Genomic DNA, 21,204 nt, shown 5'->3' with positions numbered 1-21,204 from the left:
GGACAACAACACTGACAATTGACATTGCTTCTGCTATTCCCAAACTACTACTACTACTACAACTATTACAATTACTACTGCTGCAACTATTACCACTAACTACAATAACTCCTCCTCACTTCGTGCAGTGGAGGGCAACATTTCCTCACATATGAAATATTCTCTTCTTAGTAGTTGGTTCAGTCCCTGCATTGTGCACTGGTGTGATTGTATTTAAGTATGAATGTAAATGTAGAGATTCACTGTGTAATATACAAATGTTTGGGAAAGGCATGTGTAACTGTAGAATCTTAATTATTCATAGGAGAGATTGGTCTTAAGTGTTTTTGTCTTACCCAACTTTTGATTATGGCGGTCTACTTTGTATTTCAAAATTCACTTTAGCTCTCCTTAAAAAATAATAGTTTGACCTTTTTGTGAGTTAATTTGTCTTCTTGCCAAGATAAAGAGTTGAAAACGGACACCCTACGATACATAAAGAGCTGCACATCTTTAGCTTAGCCTAGCATTATCACTCTGCTAAATCCCCCCCCCAAAAAAGAAAAACTATATCTCATAGTTAAGTGTAAACGTTTTACATGTTGTACTTATTGTTGTTTGAGCACAGATGACATGTTTCTACGCCTTAAAGCCTTGTCTTGAGCTTTTGAGGTAGGCTATAGAAGGATTTATTAGCTAAGTAGGCTAGCATAGCATAGGTACTGGAGGCCAATGATGTGCTTAACAGCACCTCTAAAGCTATTCTTGTTTGGAAGCAGTGAAGTGCTTCAAAATAAACTAATGTATCATTTTAAATGAAAAAAAGCGTTGTTTCGTATGAATGTATCAAATAAGCTATAATTTGCGTAAGCTTTGAACAAAGGCAGGATAGTTTCAACAATCTACATGCTAGGCTAAGCTAATGAACATCAGGCTAAAGCTTCATAAGACTTCAAACAAAGGTAAATCCCAAAATGTCAAACATGTTTTTTATTACTTTCTTTCCTGTCCTCAAAAAAGAGACTTCAGTGCTCATGTGAGAATGTTATTTCTGGCTGGCCTTTTCTACCAGTTTATCGGCTACAGCTGAAGCTAAAACCAAGCACCCCCGCCCCATGTTTTTCACTTCTCATCTCTTGTCCTGGCCTTTGATTTAAGTGTGTGTGCAAATGAAATAGACCGCGAGTTGGGTGATTTAAAATATTCCTCTATAGATATACGTATGTATTTCATGTAACTAGACTTTGGTAGCGTACTGTATATTCACTTCTGCTTCACGGGCGTTCTCTGGGTAGGTAAACACTGTCCGTCTCGTCATGTTGTGATCTCAAAATAGAAAAAAATGTGCTTTCTTCCCCACAAACATCCCACTACTTTTAAAATGTTTTTTTTTTTTTATAAGACATCTGTGCTTGGACACTGGTTCTATCTTGGCGAGGCTTTTGAGATTGTTGACTTGGTCTGAACTTTTTGCAGTATAACTGTGATTTGAAAACATGGAGCTTAATGCTGCTAATGCTTACTACTGCTTCAGAGTTTGTATTTCCCACCTTAATTTTTCCTTTTTTCTGTACTAATAAGCAAATCTTATTAAACGTAGTTGTATGATGCTGTGAAACTTTGTGGTCTTTGGCATGGCACTTGTCTTCTCTGTCCTCAAACCGTAGAAAGAGCTAACAGTACTAACTTGCATTGTGGCCATCCCAAACACAATGATCTGTCATTTCAGTATAAAGAGATCATTTTTCAGATGAAGACAAAGCAGCCAAAAATATCAGCTTCTGCCCAGTTGTTATAGAATAGATGTTCAAATGTTGTGGTATAAAGAAACCACTAAGACTGTAAGGTAATGGTGTACACTGAAATATTTTTACTGAGTTCTCTTTTAAAATTGTCTTTTTGATTCACAAATTCAGTAAGTAAACCAAAGTGGCTGACGGTTGATCAATTAACTTAATCGACACATATTTAGATAATTCATAAATCATGCCAGGAGTGCTCTTTTCAGCTTCTCAAATATGAAGTTTTCTATATATATTGTTGAATATGTTTGGGTTTTGTACATACATTTATTTTTATGGAAAAAAACCAAATGTGAAAACAAATTCTATATTCTCACTTTAACATTTAAAAAGCATAATCAAAGCAGACCCGTCAGTCACATGATTGGAGAAATAAAAACTCAGTTAAGGGACTGGACTCTCAACTCTTCAAAGAAATCAGGTAATATAAAATAAATCTTGAAAGACAGAAATATGTTTTTTTTTTGTGGATTAAAGGCGGGGTAGGTCATTGGAGAAACCAGCTCGCTATAATCCTTTACTTAAATAGTGTCCTTTGCAGTGTGTGGCTGTATACTGTAAAGCATGTTATGATCTTTAAATATGAATATGACCATTTATCTCATCAGTATCATTCTCATTGGATGTACAACTGCGCCATCAAGTGGCCATCACCATTCACATGCAGTAAAAAAAAACAAGCCATGTAGTTCAAAAGGTCTGTAGAATTTATTACAATTCCACGATCATAAACAAAAAGCAGCAGTTACAGAAATATGTACAAGTTTTTTTTAAAATACTGGTGACAGGTTTCAGGAAGTTTCCAGTTGTATCCTGGCCCCGCCCCCAGTGTCTGTAATGCTGCTTCAAGTGCCGTGCTGTCCCAGGTCATTTTCATTTGATGGATACAAACGTGTGTTTTGTATGACAGAGGCGTCGGAAGGGGATTCTGGTAATCGCAGTACTTTTTAAGACCTTGTGATGGGGGTGTGGGAGGGAGGGGCTGCTGGGTAATAATGTCTGAAGCCAATAACACTGTTTACTCTGGCAATGCGACGTGGGAGAAGGGGGATGAGTCACCTGGAGCAGCGACCTCACTGTACAGTGCTGCTGCTAACGGAGATGACTTCAACCAACAGCGTCCGTGCAGCCTGGATCATACCAATATATTCTCTAAAGAGGTCTTGTGGAAAATCTGGGCTTTCAACAAGGAATTACGGGATGTATGACCGTGATCAGAAACATCAGAATTATTATTCTTTTAATTTTACAAAAGCGCTTAAATACAAATTGAGTTCCTATTTTGGTTGAGTTTATTCATTGCTCTGGGGCATGTGTAACCATTAGCTATCAGTGACTTTGGGGGGGGGTCTCCTCGGCTCTGACCAGGTCCTGCTATGCCAGCAGACAGTGGGCGGGGCTACTGCAGGGAGGTCATGAAGCTGTCCAGGTTGTACTCTGTGTCGTACTGCTGCTGGTCCCACAGCTCCCCCAGCCCGTCCAGCACCGACTTCATGGAGTCCTTCCCTGAGGAGGAGGCCATCTGCTCCCCCCTCTCACCCTGAAACACAAGGCACAGAGCATCAGTCCTGAAAGTATTCTTCGATAACGCATAAAGTTCGCAGTTAGGGCTCGAGTGGTGGCCATTATTATAAAACAAAACACTTTAAGCAGTTTGTGTAACCCATGAAGGAAAGGAGCAGGGAGAAGAAAGTCTTATTTTACCTCAAAAAGAAATGGTCTGTCAATTAAAGCTGCTAACAACCTATACTTAGAGTAACATGAACAAAAACACAATCAAAACACAACATAACAATCCAATGCCAACTACAGAGATACACATCTGATTTAAGATGCTTAAAGTTACATTTATTTCCTATTGCTCATCCTCTGAATATAAAACTAATATGTTCTGGTAGTTTTCAGTTTTTCTCCATGCTCAACTAATGAAGTCTATGATTCAATTAAATATTTAAGTTTTAACCTGTTGAACCCCATTCCTGTTGTTCATGTCTCAGGCTCAAAAATGACATTTCCAGAACAAATGACCAGAACTCCACTTCTAAAAAGGGGAATATTAATAATCTTTTGTCTCAAAGTAATGATAAACCTGTTGTTGGATGTAGAAGAGTCAGAATCAATGTAGATGTTTATTATTTTAAAGAAAATTCAGATTGGTCGATTTTGGTGATTGACATCTCTTTTGAACCGTTAGAGCCAATAGAATCGAAGGGGAATTTCCACATACGCACAAACGTTAATACAAAAAAGTGGGGGCTTCGCGCATGCAGTTTTGCCCAGAGCGAACCTATCTCTCGCTCTGACATCTGGAAACGGAAAAGCAGGTTTATTGCTTATGGATGATCAGAAATCATTTCAAGGTGACCGACACATTGGATTAACCTTCAGCAGCGGTTTAATGCCATTGCCCCGGGGGGATTTCTGCTGCAGCGTAAAATAAAAAAAGAAGGTTTTATCTCACCTTGTCGAGGCTGAACAGGTTGAGCACCTGGTCGGTGCCCATGCTCTGCATGCAGGCGTTGTCCTGGGTGATGACAGTGCTGGCGATGCTCATCTTGAATTTCTGCAGACCCATGATCTTCTCCTCCAGTGTGCCCCGTGTGATCAGCCTGTACACGTTCACCACCCGTTTCTGCATCAAAACAAAAAGACACAAGGATGAAGGTTAACGGGGGGTGTTTACATGTGTCGGACAGCCCCCTCCCTGCCAGTATGATTTCACTTTGGACAGTCTGCATCACCGGTTTCAGACAAGATGACAAGTGTCACAAAACCTAAGGCTGCTCAGAGGACATATTTAATCATGCAATAAGGAAATTGATGAACAATCGCATTCCTTCATCAACTTCAAGAAATGATTGATAAGCCATAAAGACGACACCTGAGGCCTGTACGACGAATCCAGTTCAACAGACCCTGGATATGTTTGAGTTATCTGGCTTAACTAACCCAAAACCAACGTGATCTCGCCAAGCGGTCCACGACGCTGGTTATCAACTCGGTAACTCAAGCCGGGGTTTCTCCGTCCGGCTGAGTGCGCGTTCACATGAAAGGGGCGGGGTTAGCAACATTTGACCAATCACAAACATGGACAAGCGTACCGACAGCACAGCGTCATACTTCCTGAATGAAAAGTGAACTATAATATTAGACAAATATGAAGACGTTAAACTTTAAACATCCATGACTTAAACATTTGATCCAGGATCAAAGCCACATGGCTGCACCTGCAAGGTGAATACAGCTGGGAACAGAACAAGTGTTTGAATGCGTACATTAACAGGTTTATGATATCACTGCCCGTCTAAAACACGATCTGACTTTAATTACATTTTACTCGAGTGTTTCGTCAACTTAATGTGTTGCTTAAAATAATACTTCTGCATACAGTATGTGTTGCACGGCCAGATACGGCTCAGCTGACTCGGATAAGGAAATATATGATACATTATGATGTGATATGAACGATAATGGGACACATCGACGTCTGCACTCAGTGCCGCGGACTGTACGTAATGTTACTATGATCCGGTTTCTTATGTTGTGGCAGATATTTAAGTAAGCTTTCTTAACGCTAATGTTATAATAGTCAGATTGCTCTGAAGATGGAGGTGATATTCTATTCATTTTCACGTTCACAGTCGGTGATTTTTGCCGGCCGTCTTTCCTGCATCGGCAGTTTTTCTGTATTTCCTTTCTCCTGTAATATGACTTGATCGCTTGAAACTCCGCACACTGAGCTCTGATTGGTCAGCAGGCGGTGCTTTCACTGAGTTGATCTCTTATCCTGGAACCTAACCTGCTCCGGAGCAGGTTTGCCGTTCAGCATAAGTTACCATGGAGATCTAGCCCGGTAAGAAGAGAACCAGCGTCGTAGGACCGGAAACAGAGTTTACCCTGAAGTTAGTTCGCCTAGCAAAGATCCGGCTTCGTAGTACAGGCCTCTGGGCCCTGACAGTGTAAGTGTGTGAGTATCCTGCTGTGTGTACCTGTCCTATCCTATGGGCACGGTCCATGGCCTGCAGGTCCCTCATGGGGTTCCAGTCATGCTCCACAAACACCACCGTGTCTGCCCCCGTCAGGTTCAGACCCAGACCCCCAACATGGGTGGTCAGCAGCAGCACATCGATGGAGGGGTCATTGTTGAACCTGAGATCATAGAGAAGAAAGGGAAACACAATTCAGTTGATGTAGCCCAGCCCCTTCCCCGATTGAATACAAAAGTGTTAATCCTTCTGGTTTAGCACTAGCAGCATTGTGGAACATTTTATTTGGGGTCCTTCACAGCACACTGCGCCTATAGAGTGGTTTTACAGAACCACAGCCATCCTCTGTTAGTGACTGACGGGATGACATTTCAAAATGTCCAAAAATCGTATTCTTGTTGAGATAAAAAAGTTAACCTAAAGACAATTTCAATGCATTTCTCAGTGTGCTATTTAGCAAGTGAGTATTAGCCATATAGCTAAGTTATCTATCAAACAGGCTGGCTTATGAACATGAGCTATCTACCAAACTAGCTAGCTAATCATAGTGATCTACTTTACAAGCTAGCTGACGCTCAATATACATCTAACTAGTTAGCTACCGATCTGATAAGCTAGCTGTTGAATTTGAGCTTTCTAGTTAGCTATAGCTAAATTGGCAGCTCTTATAATTTGATTGATGAATGAATACCCTCTGGTTAGACGTGCCGTGTGGCCCGGTGTCTGCCGTTTGGGAAGTGAGAGTAACTATAAATACATTGTTGACGTGTGCTGGTTTTAAGCTGACAGAGAGCAGATTTTGCAGCTCCGTAGATCTCCGTAAACTCCCAAATATGTGTTATTTCTATAAACTAATTAGATATTGGTAAACTAAATTCTAAGTTTCTCATCTTAAAGGTGTAATGACCTAACAGCAGCTCATTCTAAAGCTTTAAAGCAGGTAAATGACGGGCGCTGACCTGGAGACGATGGAGTGGCGCTGGCCGGCCGGCACGCTGCCGTCCAGCCTCAGGTACGTGACGGAGGGCAGTTTGGGTTTCAGCAGGTCGTTCTCCACGATGTCCAGCATGCTCTTGAGCTGACAGAAGATAAGCACTCGATGCTGGGCCACCACCGCCTCAGTGCCCCCCTCCGATCCTCCACCCCCTCCGAGGCCACAGTCCAACAGCAGCTGGAGAACACAAAACACCCACCTTATTAGTTTATCTGGAGGATCCTTGACATCCTCCTAGATCAATCTTTTGTGTGTATATATATATATATATATATATATATATATTTACATTATCACTTGGAGTGTTTATTTTTGTATTATTATTTTAGATGTATTTATTATTAATATTTTTGTAATCTGTACACACGCCATCTATTGAATGCCCGAGGTATCTTAAAATGTTCCCCATTAACAGGAGGGGGGGCTTTCTTGGAGGTTTTCCTGGCACATTGCGACGGTTTAAGGACATAAGTAGTCGTATTCTGTAAAACACAAATGTGTAATTTTTGATATTGCGCTATAAAATAGAACAAGATCAAAATGATTATGATTACGGTTTATGTGAGACTTATTCCAAACTGACCCACACAAGCAGACAACAGGGTGTGGTGCGGATGGAAAAGACCTCCCAGCAAAGTACCTGTTTGAGAGCGGACAGTTTGGGTGCGTGCTGCAGGTCCCGCAGGTTGGAGTTCTGACCAATCAGCTGCTCCGAGATGCGCTTGTACTCCGGATGCTGCGGGGTTAACACCAGACTCGGGTGGTTGCACAGCTTCCGCAGATACTGCAGCGCCTGCAACACAAGTGGAAGGACGGGGACATATTACTGCATGGTCATAATAAGAAGCATTTTTAAGCGATAAGTAGACCGTAAGTATTCACAATAAATGCTTTAATTTTTAAACATTACCCATCTGCTTTTTAAAACATTTTTAAGAAGGAAGAAAAATCACTATACCTCAGAATGTGAACATGGAATCTCTTAACCAAAGTTTCAGAGCAGGTTAACGTTTGATGCCTGCACGAGATCACATCTTAAAGAAATGTGTACCTGGAAGACATGGCCAGTGGCCTTCAGTTTGGGCTTCTCCTCCTCTTCTGTGGAGGTGCTGGAGATGCTGTCCTCCACACTGGCCTTGGCCCGAGACTTTGCAAAGTCTTCATACAGCTGAACCTGCAGGGAGTGAGAGAGCATACCGCCTTGTTACTCCAGGTGGACGGAGCGAGAGGGCTCACTCAGCTTTCACCATCGAGTTCAACAGTTTGTATTTTCAATAGTTGATGTAGAAAATAGCCAACAGTACAAGTGTCACGTCTTGTTTCTGTTCCCGAGCACAGCACAGGGATGCAAACACAGGTATGGTGACAGCGTAATATACCACCTGACAAAGGCCTGTGCTATAATGCTTCAATGTTAAGTTAGAAATCAAGGGGTTTTATTATTATTTACAGCAGGGGTGGGGAACATCCTCCGAGGGCCGGACAACCTCTGCTTAACAAAACTAAAATCACAGCCCACTCATTTCACCTTTCTTTCATTCTGTGCAAAGAAAAAGCAACCTCTGAATCCAGATATCTCACCATGACTCGCGCACGCATGCACGTGCACGGTGTGGCATGACCACCAAAACAGAAAGATATGGACACAAGATGTGTGCAAATGTATTTAGTATCCATGTGAACATGAATTAAGTGGGGGGGGGCTTATGGGTACTGCAATATTTGATGTGTTGACTCTACTCTCAAGAGAAGACCTTGAAACAGGTATAACGTGACTATTATATGCCATTGGCAAGAACAATGCAACACTGAGGCAGTCAGACGATGTATTTTTATAGTAAGAGTCGGAGTCAATGGTGACCAATGGTAACTGGGGGGCAGGGTTACCTGTAGAGGACTTAAATTGCAGTAATAGTCCTGAATTATTTTAGGAGGCAGGTCCTGGAGGACGTCCTCCTTCATCCTCCTCAGAAGGAAGGGCAGCACCTGGCGATGCAGGGCCTCCATCGCCAGGACACCTGAGGGACAAACAGACATTCACCAGTTAACATTACTTCTTAAGTAACTGGTGCAGGAATGATTCCTAACACCCGGATAGTGTCGGCATGTTGGCACCGTTCCCTCGTCTTAATGTTTATTTCACATGTTTTTGTTAGACGCCTGAAATAAGGTCTGTGGTTAACACAAGACGAAGAGACTTTCATGCTTTGTTCTACAAACCATGAAAGTGTAGTCAGGGAGGCAAAGTCAGGGAGGCAAAGTCATCAGGTATGAAAAAGGTGGCAAGGACCCGACCCCTGACCCCCTGAAAGCAGCAGTGTCAATAATAACAGAAACGCGAAAGAGTCGCATCTAATAGAAATATATAAAAACATTTATTTTAATTGTGTAGCAGTCAGTTTATAATTCTGGCAGCACTGTTGAGCATTTTGAAAATGTATTTTCATGCCTCTGTGCAAGGCTTAGTCTTTCTATCTGTATAGCCACTGGTGTAACGAAGTTCATAAACTCAACAAGTACTATACGGGGGTACAATTTTGAGATACTTGTACTTTATTTAAGTATTTCAATGTTTTGCTACTTTGTACTTCTACTCCTCTACAGTTCAGAGGTACATGGTGTACTTCTACTACTCTACAGTTCAGAGGTACATGGTGTACTTCGACTCCACTACAGTTCAGAGGTACATGGTGTACTTCTACTACTCTACAGTTCAGAGGTACATGGTGTACTTCGACTCCACTACAGTTCAGAGGTTAGGTACATGGTGTACTTCTACTACTCTACAGTTCAGAGGTACATGGTGTACTTCTACTACTCTACAGTTCAGAGGTACATGGTGTACTTCTACTACTCTACAGTTCAGAGGTACATGGTGTACTTCTACTCCTCTACAGTTCAGAGGTACATGGGGTACTTCTACTCCTCTACAGTTCAGAGGTACATGGTGTACTTCTACTCCACTACAGTTCAGAGGTACGTGGTGTACTTCTACTCCACTACAGTTCAGAGGTACGTGGTGTACTTCTACTCCACTACACGTATTTAATACCTTTAGTTACTTCACAGATGTGGATGAATGATGTGAAATATAATCAAGTGTTAAATTAGACTTTAGTTCCACCTGGAGTAAATCCACCAGCTACCCTGCAGTATACAAAGCCATTACAACTAGCTGCACCTTCACCAGCTTTGAGAACACTTTCATGATCAATCTTTATAAAACATATCATATATATTATTCTGAAATGGACCAATCTGCACAACTACTACTTTTACTGTCGCTACTTTCACTATATTTTGATAATACTTTTGTACTTTTACTTGAGTAACATTTTGAATGCAGGACTTTTACTGTAACAGAGTATTCCTACACTCTGGTACTTCTACTTTTACTCAAGTACAAGATCTGAGTACTTCTACTTTTACTACAAGATCAGAGTACTTCTACTTTTACTCAAGTACAAGATCTGAGTACTTCTACTTTTACTCAAGTACAAGACCTGAGTACTTCTACTTATACTACAAGATCAGAGTACTTATACTTATACTCAAGTACAAGATCAGAGTACTTCTACTTTTACTCAAGTACAAGATCTGAGTACTTCTACTTTTACTCAAGTACAAGACCTGAGTACTTCTACTTATACTACAAGATCAGAGTACTTCCACTTCTACTAAAGTACAAGATCTGAGTACTTCTACTCGAGTACAAGATCTGAGTACTACTTTTACTTATCCGAGTACTTCTACTTTAACTCAAGTACAAGACCTGAGTACTTCTACTTTTACTCAAGTACAAGACCTGAGTACTTCTACTTTTACTCAAGTACAAGATCTAAGTACTTCTACTTTTACTCTAGCACAATATCTATACTTATACCACCTGTTTATAGCCTATGAAAAAAACTATTAGAAAACGAAGGCTAAAGCTAACGTTAGCAGATAGTGACAATGTATGCTAGCTAGCTAGCTAGCTCAACGATTCCTTAATGATATTGTGACAGAAAACATTTCAGTTCACATCCCGCTCTGCCGCTCTGCTCTGAACACATGAACGGCCCGTTCTAACAGCTGTTCACCAGCGGTGCAGTCTGTGCCACAGTGACTCCGCACAGTTAACGAACGCACCGTAGATAATCTAGCTGACCCTCATCCCGGAGCAGAGTTCAACCGACAGGCAGGAAGACTCGAGCACACAGCTCGCGCTTCATATATTAAAAAATAACACCATGCGCGTCATGATGGCACATAACAGCTGGCGACCGCAGATTATTTCAGCGATTAGATTAAATGTAAATTATATTTGACGCAATTTTAATTACATTACATTTCCATGACTTTTCCAAAACTTTGGGAAAAACATCGTTTTCCATGACTTTTCCAGGTTTTCAATGACCGTACGAACCCCGAAATATCCGTTGTTTTTGTTGACAGAACCCGTGTTATTTTCAACTCCAAACATACACCATCTCTGCACCACTCCATGTTCAGTTAGAAATGTCAAAGCACGACAACTGCAATATGTACATACCTGCCTCCTGTTCCCGCGAGGAGCTTTTGGCGTCGCGACTGGCCAGGATTGGTTTCCCGTAGCGAGCTGCAAACTGACGCTCTGTTCCGAGGAAGCCCGGCATGAGGAAGTCGAACAGTGACCAGAGCTCCAGGACATTGTTCTGAAGGCAGAGAGAGGTGAGAACACGCTCTGACCAACACAACGGGGAAAGGGTACAACAACAGTCTGATTCTTGCGACCTCACCTGAATTGGCGTTCCCGACAGGATGAGACGGAAGTTGGCAGCCAACTGCTTGATGGCTTTGGAAAGCTTCGTCTTGCCGTTCTTGATGACATGACCCTCATCGAGGATACAGTAGTTGAATTTGATATTTCTTAAAAAAAGAGTTCATGTTAATAACTGAGCGCTTGTCCAAAACACAAAGACCTTTGAGAAGAATAATAAATACTCACCTAAAAAAGTCAATGTCGTTCCGTACGACATCATAAGAGGCTATTATAAGATTGTGTTTTTTCACTTGGTGCTGCAACCTGGAAAATGAATGTTCGAGTAATTCAATGTGAGTTTGTCTACAAACAACTAGCGTATACATCAAAAATAAACTGTACAAAATGCTCATTTTAAAAAGGGTAAAATCTACAGGACATTCTCTGCACAGCAGAAAGTGTGACCAGGCTTTACCTCATCCGCTCTGTAGGAGGCCCGGTGTAGTGCAGTGGGTGGAGGTATTCTTTGGAGCAGAATTTGCCCACTTCGTCCACCCAGTGGCCCGTCAGCGTGGGAGGACACACCACCAGAGAGGGCATGGGGCTGCTGTCTGCTGCTTTCGTCTTGGCATATTCCTGTGCCCTGAATGAACATCAAACACAGGGAAGGCTGAGTACAGTCTACTTCCAATGCACACCAAAGCAATTCAAACAGAAAACACCGTTAGAATGCAGCAAAGAAAATTGCTGGTGAAACTTTCAAACCACTGTCTATTGTTTAATAACACAGTATGTGGAAGCTTATTGTGGTCATAGAGGATTAGCATATTATAATCTTTAATGAGACATTTCATTTCACACAGCGTTCTTACACCTTTTCCAAAGTCAAACTCAAGCACTTTTCCAGCTTTTCAAGCATCTTACAGCTGTTGTAAATTACATATTTATATACACGTACTCAAATGATTATTTCCCTACCTCACATTAAATCAGATGTTCTTTATGCTACAAACAACCAAATGTGTGTTTCGTGATAGCATTCGACACGAGGATGAAAAATTAAAGAAAATAAAACTAAGTTTAATATTTCAAAATGAGTGATCTGTACGTAGACTGGGCCTCCCATATAACCTGCTGAGCCAATATACAACAATCAGCCAAATAACTTTTCAATACATTATTGATTACTATTGTTGAGGTACTTTTAGGTTGGCAGTGAACATAAGTCAGAGGTACATAGTGTACTTTTACTCCACTACATGTATTTAATACCTTTAGTTACTTCACAGATGTGGATGAATGATGTGAAATATAACCAAGTGTTGAATCAGACTTTAGTTCCACCTGGAGTAAATCCACCAGCTACCCTGCAGTCTACAAAGTACTTCAGACTAGCTGCACCTTCACTGGCTTTGAGAACACTTTCATGATCAATCTTTATAAAACATATCAGATATATTATTCTGAAATGGACCAATCTGCACAACGACTACTTTTACTGTCGCTACTTTAACTATATTTTGATGATAATACTTTTCTACTTTCACTTGAGGAACATTTTGAATGCAGGACTTTTACTGTAACTGTGAAGGAAATATTTAATGCGATCTGTGCATGGGAAACTGTTGGTATTTTCCCTATGTGTCCCGTTTGTAGTTTACACAGGGCACAGGTCAAAAGGTCCTGCCTCCCTGAGGGGGAGTGTGACCAAATGCACAGATGGTTGTTAATGGATCAGTCCTTGGTCTCAACATGTGTTGCATCGATTAGGATGAAAAGGGCGCAAACAGAGGCTCCTCCTTGATTATCTGTGTAGATTTGCGCTGTGTTTCTGTGTAATCTTCAGTGTTGGCTGGGGAATCACATGATGAAGTCGTGTGAGAACCCTGCCAATGCTCCCGGCCGTGGCTCTCAATAAACTCAGGTGTTTGATATAAAGCGGACTCCAGCTTCCAGTTCTTCCATCAACATTGCTGAGCAGAAGTTTCTCTCACAGTAACAGAGTATTCCTACACTCTGGTACTTCTACTTTTACTAAGTACAAGATCTGAGTACTTATCCACCTCTGGTAGTGTATTAGTCTAAATTGTAGCCACAAAATCACAGAGCTGCATACAAATAGACTCACAATGGTAACGAGTGAAAAATAATATTTACAAATGTGTAAATGATTTTAGGTCATTGTGACGACTCAAAGCACCTGACTTATACATCTTCAAAGGAAGACTGTGTTCATTCTGCAATTACATGGGATTAAAGCAAAATGTAGTTTTACTTGTATAATACTTCAATTTTATATAAAAGACAGTTTGTTTTTATCCGTTTTCAAATAAACAAAGTGTTGGCTTTCAGAATATTAAACTTGTTTCGGCAAATTCAGATGATAAATACAACTTTGAAGCTTCGGCATAATTACAAGCAGAGAACGGAGTAATGTAACGTCACAGCAGGCAGAACAACAGCCGGTGTTTCTTGTGAGTGTTTCCCCGGGACACAAACGCAATAAACACAAACGCAAAAATACACAAACACACTCGCGAGCTTCCCCCAGACCAGTAATACAAACGAAAATGTGTCTTCGGGTCAATGCGACTGATTTCGAAAGAGCAAGTCACATTTGGTTTAGGCACGAAACATACAGTAGAAATACATTGCTTTCAAAATCGCTCTGTGTCGAATCAATAGATTATATTTCGTGACTATAACACGAAATGCCGTGAGAGCTCCATGGCGACTGTAACGCACATAACATAGGTACGCTCCTCTGAAATGTTTGTCCCCTGCAATTATTATTATCCCTCAATCGAGTTCGCTATTCAGCTAGCTAACGTTAGCTTAAACAAACGTAACATGCAACGTTAGCCTAATCTACTACGGCGTACTTTTCATGTGGCTCGTCAGCGCAGACTCTCGCATCGTTATGTTGCAAACTTTGCAGGAGGCTACTCGTGGGCTTGACCCTAGTCTTAGCCATGGCTTGTATTTGTCTTCTGCTAGCTAACGCTCGTTGAAACGGCAACCTCCTCTCCAGGGTTGGGTTGTAACGGAATACATGTAACGGCGTTACGTAATCAGAATACAAAAATCAAGTAACTGTATTCAGCTCGCGTTACATTTGAAAAACGAGTAATCTGATTACAGTTACTTTCGTAAACCTGAAGTGAATACATTTTGGATTACTTATTGGAATTATTGGTGGAAAGATTTCCTCTCAACATTTAATATTCATTACTAAAGGTACAGCGGAATCATCACAGCGCACAAAACCTATTACCGCCGCAGATGGGCCAAAAAAGCGTTTGAAAAAAAAATCGCGGGTCTGCTCAGTGAAACAATAACAACGAAACATGGAGGAACACAAGTCTGCGTTTAAATCGCGTGTGTGTATATAGAGGTGTGTGTGGTTAAAACACATCAGCCTGCGGTCGCTCTTTAGCCTTACTAATGATTATTTCTGAAGGTAAACACAGTGAAGGCGGTGCGAAAGGCACTGCGAGCTCGTCTTCTCAGAGGCCGAGTTAACCCTCCCGCTGCCTCCTGGCGCTGCAGAGATGTCATGAAGTGAAGCAGGTTTTCCTTCTGTAAAACAGCTGCGGGCAGCAGATACCGTGAGAGTCACAGACAGGAATTCATAGATCAAGGCAGACTGGTGCACACACTCTCCTCTCCTGTTTTGCCGATCAGGTGCTTAAACAAATATAGCTCTTCACCCCTGGCCAGGGGCGGCGGGTGCTGTAGGCTAGGGAAGGCTAAACCTTCCCAAATATTTGTGTCACTGCATCCTGGTAAAATAAAAATATAATGTTTGTGTCTTTGACATTAGCGCTGCTATGCAGCCACCTGTGCCCTGTACTACGACGCCAGTTCAAACCCTGGATATGTTTGAGTTATCTAAACTAACCCTAACAAACGAGATCTCGACGCTGGTTAATATCAACTCGGTAAATCAAGTTAGGGCTTCTCTCACCAGCTGAGAGCGCGTTCACGTGAAAGGGGTGGGGTTAGCAACATTTGACCAATCACAAACAGGGACAAGTGTACTGACAGCGCAGCGTCATACTTCATTAATGAAAAGTAAACTAATATTAGACAAATATGAACTTTAAAGTTCATATTTGTCTAATATTAGTCATCCATGACTTAAACATAATAATCCAGGATACAAGCCACCTGCAAGGTGAATACAGAACAACTGGTTACAAAATAAATAAACTACCGAGTGTTTGAAAGCGTAACAGGTTTATGATATCACTGCCCCATCTAAGACACGAGTGGATCTGACTTTAATTACATTTGAGTCGAGTGTTTCGTCAACCTAATGTGTTGCTTAAAATAATGCTTCTGCATACAGTATGTGATGTGACACTGACGGCCCGTCTACACTACAGCGTCGAAAGCTCCAATCTGCCCATTCACTTTCAATGGGGTGACGTCACGTAGCCGCGCTTTTTCGCCGAACTGAATTGTGGGTAGCAGAGCGGTCCGTCTCAGGCGACAGAAGTTGAACAATGTTCAACTTCTGTCGCCTGAGACGCCGGAGTAGCCAGCCCCAGCCAATCAAATCCCGTTTCCCAAAATCTGACAGCTGAAGCGCTAGCCAATCAAACCGCGTCTAAGCTGGGAGAGATATCCCGCCGTTCATTTCTATATTTCAAAAAATGTCGGAGGAGAAACTAACTATCATCGTAGCAAATCACCCGGTTTTGTATGACCCTCTTCATCTACCGGGATACAAACCGGAGGAACCAGGCATGGAGGGAGGTGGCAGAGACAGTGGGGGAAACTGGTAGGTTTTCACCTGTTTGGGGAGTTTATATATATATTGCTCGCATAAAATCCCCGGGTTTTTTTGCTTTGTATGTCGGGGGCGGGAGATTCATGTGATTGGTTGTTGGTCGTGTTGCTCGAATAAAATCCCCAAGCTTCAGACACGCCCAGCTCCAAGCTATTTTTGAAGCTGTAGTGTGGACGCTCCGTGAGTGTTGCACGGCCAGATACGGCTCAGCTGACTCAGATAAGGAAATATATGATATTATATGATCGATGATCTGATTGAATGTGATATGAATGATAAGTGCGACACGTCGGCGTCTTCTCTGCAGTTTAAACTGCATTTCCTTTATCCTGTAATATGACTTGATAGATTTAAACTCCGCACACTGAGCTCTGATTTTTCAGCAGGCGGTGCTTTCACTGAGTTGATCTCTTTTCTATAGACGCCGGAGGCGGGCAGCGTCAGGTAAAAAAAAGTGATTTATAGCCTTCCCAAACCTGAGCCTCACGCGCCGCCTATGCCCCTGGCCGAAATGTCCTTAAAATGAAGTCCGAGTTCGACATTTTAATTCATGTCCTGCCAACACTGGCAGGACAGAAGGCGACACGCCCGTTCTAAGCCGTGTCCCTCACGCCTCACATCCCAAACTGCATCCCCACAAAGTTTATTATGTTACATCGTTTCAGATGTGATGTTTCAGTTGTGCTCTTGATAAGCCATTAAAACAGTAAAACACGTTCAGTTTCCTTTTGCTTTTTGTGTCTCCTGTTCACCAAAACATACCCATCTGTGATGGAAAAAGAAAGTAATCCAAAAGTAATCTAAAAGTAATCTGATTACGTTTTTTTAAAGACACGTAACTGTAACTGTATTCGGATTACTTTCAGAGCCATGTAATCAGTAATCAGTAACTGATTACATTTACAAAGTAACCCTCCCAACCCTGCTCCTGGCATACTGTCATCTATCTCTCATCAGAATGCCCAGGTCACACGTAACCCAAACACTTGCAGGTGGCGCGCATAGCGCGGGAAGGTGCAGCGGAGCCGTTTTATGTAGAAGCGAAGCAATTCTTTTCTTTTAATCTAAAAAGCGAACTATTCAGTCAGACAGCAATTTATTGTAAAAGTAAAGCATTTTCATTTTCAAGCACTTTATCTCAATTTCAAGCACCATTCCCAAAATTCAAGCACTTTCCCAACCTTGAAAACACCACGTCACATTTCAAGCATTTTCAAGGATTTCAAGCACCCGTACGAACCCTGTTCACATTATCTCTTATATAGTACACAGTGGTACATATAGATGGCAAGATGTATCATGACCTCTACTATTATGTAGAAATGTGGATTATGTCTGCGTAGACAACACTATTAACATTAAAGGTGGGGTATGTAATTCACTTCAGAAACACTTAGTTATATTCCATGGAATGCTCTCAACATCCCGATAGCAATGAATATCTTAAATGCTTTGACAATAAATGCATAAAAAATGTCATCTGTGGAAGCCGTGGCGCTGTAAAAAGCACGACCAATCATCTGAGCCGGCCCGGCTAAAATAACTGGATGGCCTACCTGCCTGTCAGCCTTCCACCTGGGCACAAACTTATCTCGTGCCCTCATTGGTCATGTGCGCGTTCGTGTGCGTTGGAGGAGGGGCTCTGTAAGGAAGTGGCAGATTTTTTCCGGCTATGTATTTTCAATTCTAGCGCACTTGAGCTGGTTTCTCCAAAATGACCTACCCCACCTTTAACTTAGAAAAAAGAAATCATTAATGACCTCATATTTGGTAGTTAAATCCTCAAGGCAATATAGTTGCAGTAGTAGTGTGTGGTGAGAACAGTATTTGTTTGCGTAATAATCAGCAGCGAACCGCTTCAACACGTGTATTTTGGTTTATTCACGGCATTCATTTTGTTATTCTACAGCAGGGGTTTGCTATGGGCTCAGAACAGTCTCATAATACACACAGAAGGATTCACACGTGTTTTTCAATGCACACAAATGTGTTCCGTTTCATATACATGTAAATAAAATCCAATTACAGAAAAAAGTTTTACATATGTATTTTTGATCCTCACATATTTGTTTTCCGTTTAAAACCTCTGCACCTGCAAACACAAACCGCTTTCTGTGCACGGATCGCTGTGCATTCGTGTGTGGGTTTTTTGAGACTCCCCTGACGGTCAGCCGATTCGTACTTGTAATTGTTTCTATCTATAGCCAATCAGATGTCTCCTTCATTCTAAGCCAATCACATGAGCGCGCCCCCACGAGGGTATGATTTCTTACGTTCATGACGTAGCGCTTCAAGCGATTGGAGATTTCAATAAATTAAATGTATATAAAAAATGAATAACGAAATTGAAACCCGAATAGTACCCCAAAGAACGAATATTCGGATATACGGGTACAGCCCTAGTGGATACCTGAGGTAGTTGTCTCCTGCCAGGATGCAGATGGACTGCAGCGTCTTGCCGAGGCCCATGTCGTCACACAGGATCCCGTGCAGCTTGTATTTGTTCAGGAAGGACAGCCAGTTCACTCCGTCCTGCAAGATGACAAGCACCCACACTGAGATCAGTCCACCAATATCAACATTAAGGAATCTTATTCAGTGTATTTGTCAGTTAAAAAAATATGCTATAATTCCTCTAGAACACCTACTAGTAAAAAGGGAAAAGGCTCTGGTTAGCCTTAACGCTAGCAACATTAAGCTATACACTAAAGAAAAATATATATATCTACTTATTTCAGTTTTCTTATTATAATATAAACACTTCATACAGACCATTAAGTTATTGAATAGCCATAAAACATGCCAAATTATTATATAAAATATTTTATGAATGGCACTATATGGTGATAGGAGAAAGTGGCTATATTATATTACTATTATTATAGTCATGGGCTCGTCTCGGCAGAGCTGCCTTAACCTGTTAAGCCCTGAGCCTGTTTTTCAGGACTCAGGCTTGAAAATGACAGATTTTTTTTATTTTAAAGTAAATTCAGATTGAACATAGTAAATAAATAAATGTAAATTATAGTGTCCGTCCAAAATAAAACCATTACTTATAGTGAAAACCACCCTTGAATGATGGGATAGCATACTAAAAGCTTTAGAAATCCAAATTATAACATAATAAGTACCCTGTATCATGATTGATGCAAAACATGTGACATTTGACATTTTTAGAAAAAAATTAACCAACTTCTGGGGTCATTTGGGTGGATTTTCAATATCTCTGGCCCTCACTCGGTCGATTTTGATGATTGATACCTCTTTTAAACGGTTAGAATCGAGGGGAAGTTCCTAAAATCCATCTAAACATTACCCATTGGTGAATGAGTGATGCGTAACCAGAATGCCCAAAACCGGAAGCTGTCATACACTCTGGTAGCTATCATAGCAGCTATGAAAACTCCATTATTGACATAAATATGAAGATGGATTATCAGTAATAATTTCAGACACATTGGATTAACCCAGTGGTTCTCAAGCTTTTTCTGTCAGGCCCCCCCTTTGGAGAAAAAAAAAAGTCGGGGCCCCCCCAACACAAATAGTCACGTAATGGGCCAAGTTAACATTTATTAAATACATCAATATGAACGTGAGCATTCTTTCAAAAAAAATCACTTTGCTAGAACAGTGATAATAAAACAATGCTCCATAAGTCTGTGTGGTCAAAAAAATAAATACATAATACAATTGTGCAATCCCTTTGGCAAAGTATTGCAACTTATTGTTCTAGCACTTTGCAATCTGTGCAAAAAAATGAAAAGAAAGAAAATGCTGATATTTGGCAGAAAAGTGTGTCTTATCACAGCGTTAGTGGCTGCAATGAGCCCCCACAACGGACTTGCAGGCTCAGTGGCAGCGCCAGAGATTTATTTTGGGGGTGCTGTGTAGTGTTAATTTCGTCAGCTATTTCTTAATTTAGTTTTAGTCTTAGTCCTTTGTTAAATTTCCTTTTTATTTTTAGTCATATTTAGTCACCTTCATCCCGTTTCTATTTAGTCAAGTTTTAGTCGATTAAAAGTTTGAGCATTTTAGTCTTATTTTAGTCGACTAAAACAGTAACTATTTTAGTCAAGATTTAATCGACTAAAATAGTCATTTTTAGTTGTATACACTGTTGGAAAGAGGAGATTCCTAGATGTCTAATGATATCAGGATTGTTTTTGTACACCAAACATTAAGCAAAATATGTCGCATTATATAATGACTGTCACCGAGTCATCATTCGTCAGTTTGAGAAAAAGGCCTTCAAAGTTTCCTCTTCTCTGGAATCCATCGATCTGATTGATTATTAGCGGAGCAAATTATCAAAGAAGTACGGAGGAAAGATATTTTGGTTTGGATTACTGGTCTGGGGGAAGCTTGCGAGTGTGTGAGTGTGTGTAAGAGTTCCCGTTAATCGGTAATTACCGGACTATGACAGGTAAAATATGCTGAAGACCGGCAAATCTAAATCTCTCCGGTCAAAGTGTCCGGTCAACCGCATCAGTTGCGCAACTTGCGCCACTTATGTGACAGACAAGAGAGTATGTGACAGACAAGAATAGTCAACTCTAATGTCTAACACTTAATGTGGAGAAGGAGATGTCCTGTATGGGTTGATTGTGCGTTGATCTGTTGGTAATGCCTCGGGGTTCCGGTGGGCATGTAAACTGATGCATAATGCTGCGCTATACTTTGTGGCCTCACCCGGTTGCATAGCGACGCTTATTGTTTAGGTGTCTTTTAATAAGCAGGTAGTCATATCATTAGCTAGAACTAGCTGGATCTGATCGATATGGACACAAACGCGAGTGAAGTCTAATCTGACGGGAGAGAGAGATCAGCTGCTGCTGACGAGTCGACATGCAGCTCTGCATGATCACATGCAGCGTTGAGCGGAACAAAAACACACTTCAGGTTAGAATATCACACGTAGCTATTTG

General features: G+C 41.2%; 1 protein-coding gene across 1 annotated transcript in view; it reads right to left on the bottom strand.

The window, feature by feature from the left end:
• Positions 1-2,465: 2,465 nt before the first annotated feature.
• Positions 2,466-21,204, bottom strand: part of btaf1 (BTAF1 RNA polymerase II, B-TFIID transcription factor-associated) — a 55,738-nt gene continuing 36,999 nt past the window's right edge. The window contains 12 exon segments of the mRNA XM_071205583.1: positions 2,466-3,321; positions 4,243-4,413; positions 5,771-5,930; positions 6,727-6,938; positions 7,402-7,554; positions 7,813-7,935; positions 8,649-8,779; positions 11,296-11,437; positions 11,522-11,651; positions 11,731-11,808; positions 11,960-12,127; positions 18,690-18,811. Of these exon segments, the coding sequence (XP_071061684.1) occupies positions 3,181-3,321; positions 4,243-4,413; positions 5,771-5,930; positions 6,727-6,938; positions 7,402-7,554; positions 7,813-7,935; positions 8,649-8,779; positions 11,296-11,437; positions 11,522-11,651; positions 11,731-11,808; positions 11,960-12,127; positions 18,690-18,811 (1,731 nt within the window). The 3' untranslated portion in view covers positions 2,466-3,180.

The sequence above is a fragment of the Pseudochaenichthys georgianus genome, chromosome 15, assembly GCF_902827115.2.
Source record: "Pseudochaenichthys georgianus chromosome 15, fPseGeo1.2, whole genome shotgun sequence".
In the NCBI taxonomy this organism is placed as follows: Eukaryota; Metazoa; Chordata; class Actinopteri; order Perciformes; family Channichthyidae; genus Pseudochaenichthys; species Pseudochaenichthys georgianus.
This window is presented reverse-complemented; position numbering and strand designations above follow the sequence as displayed.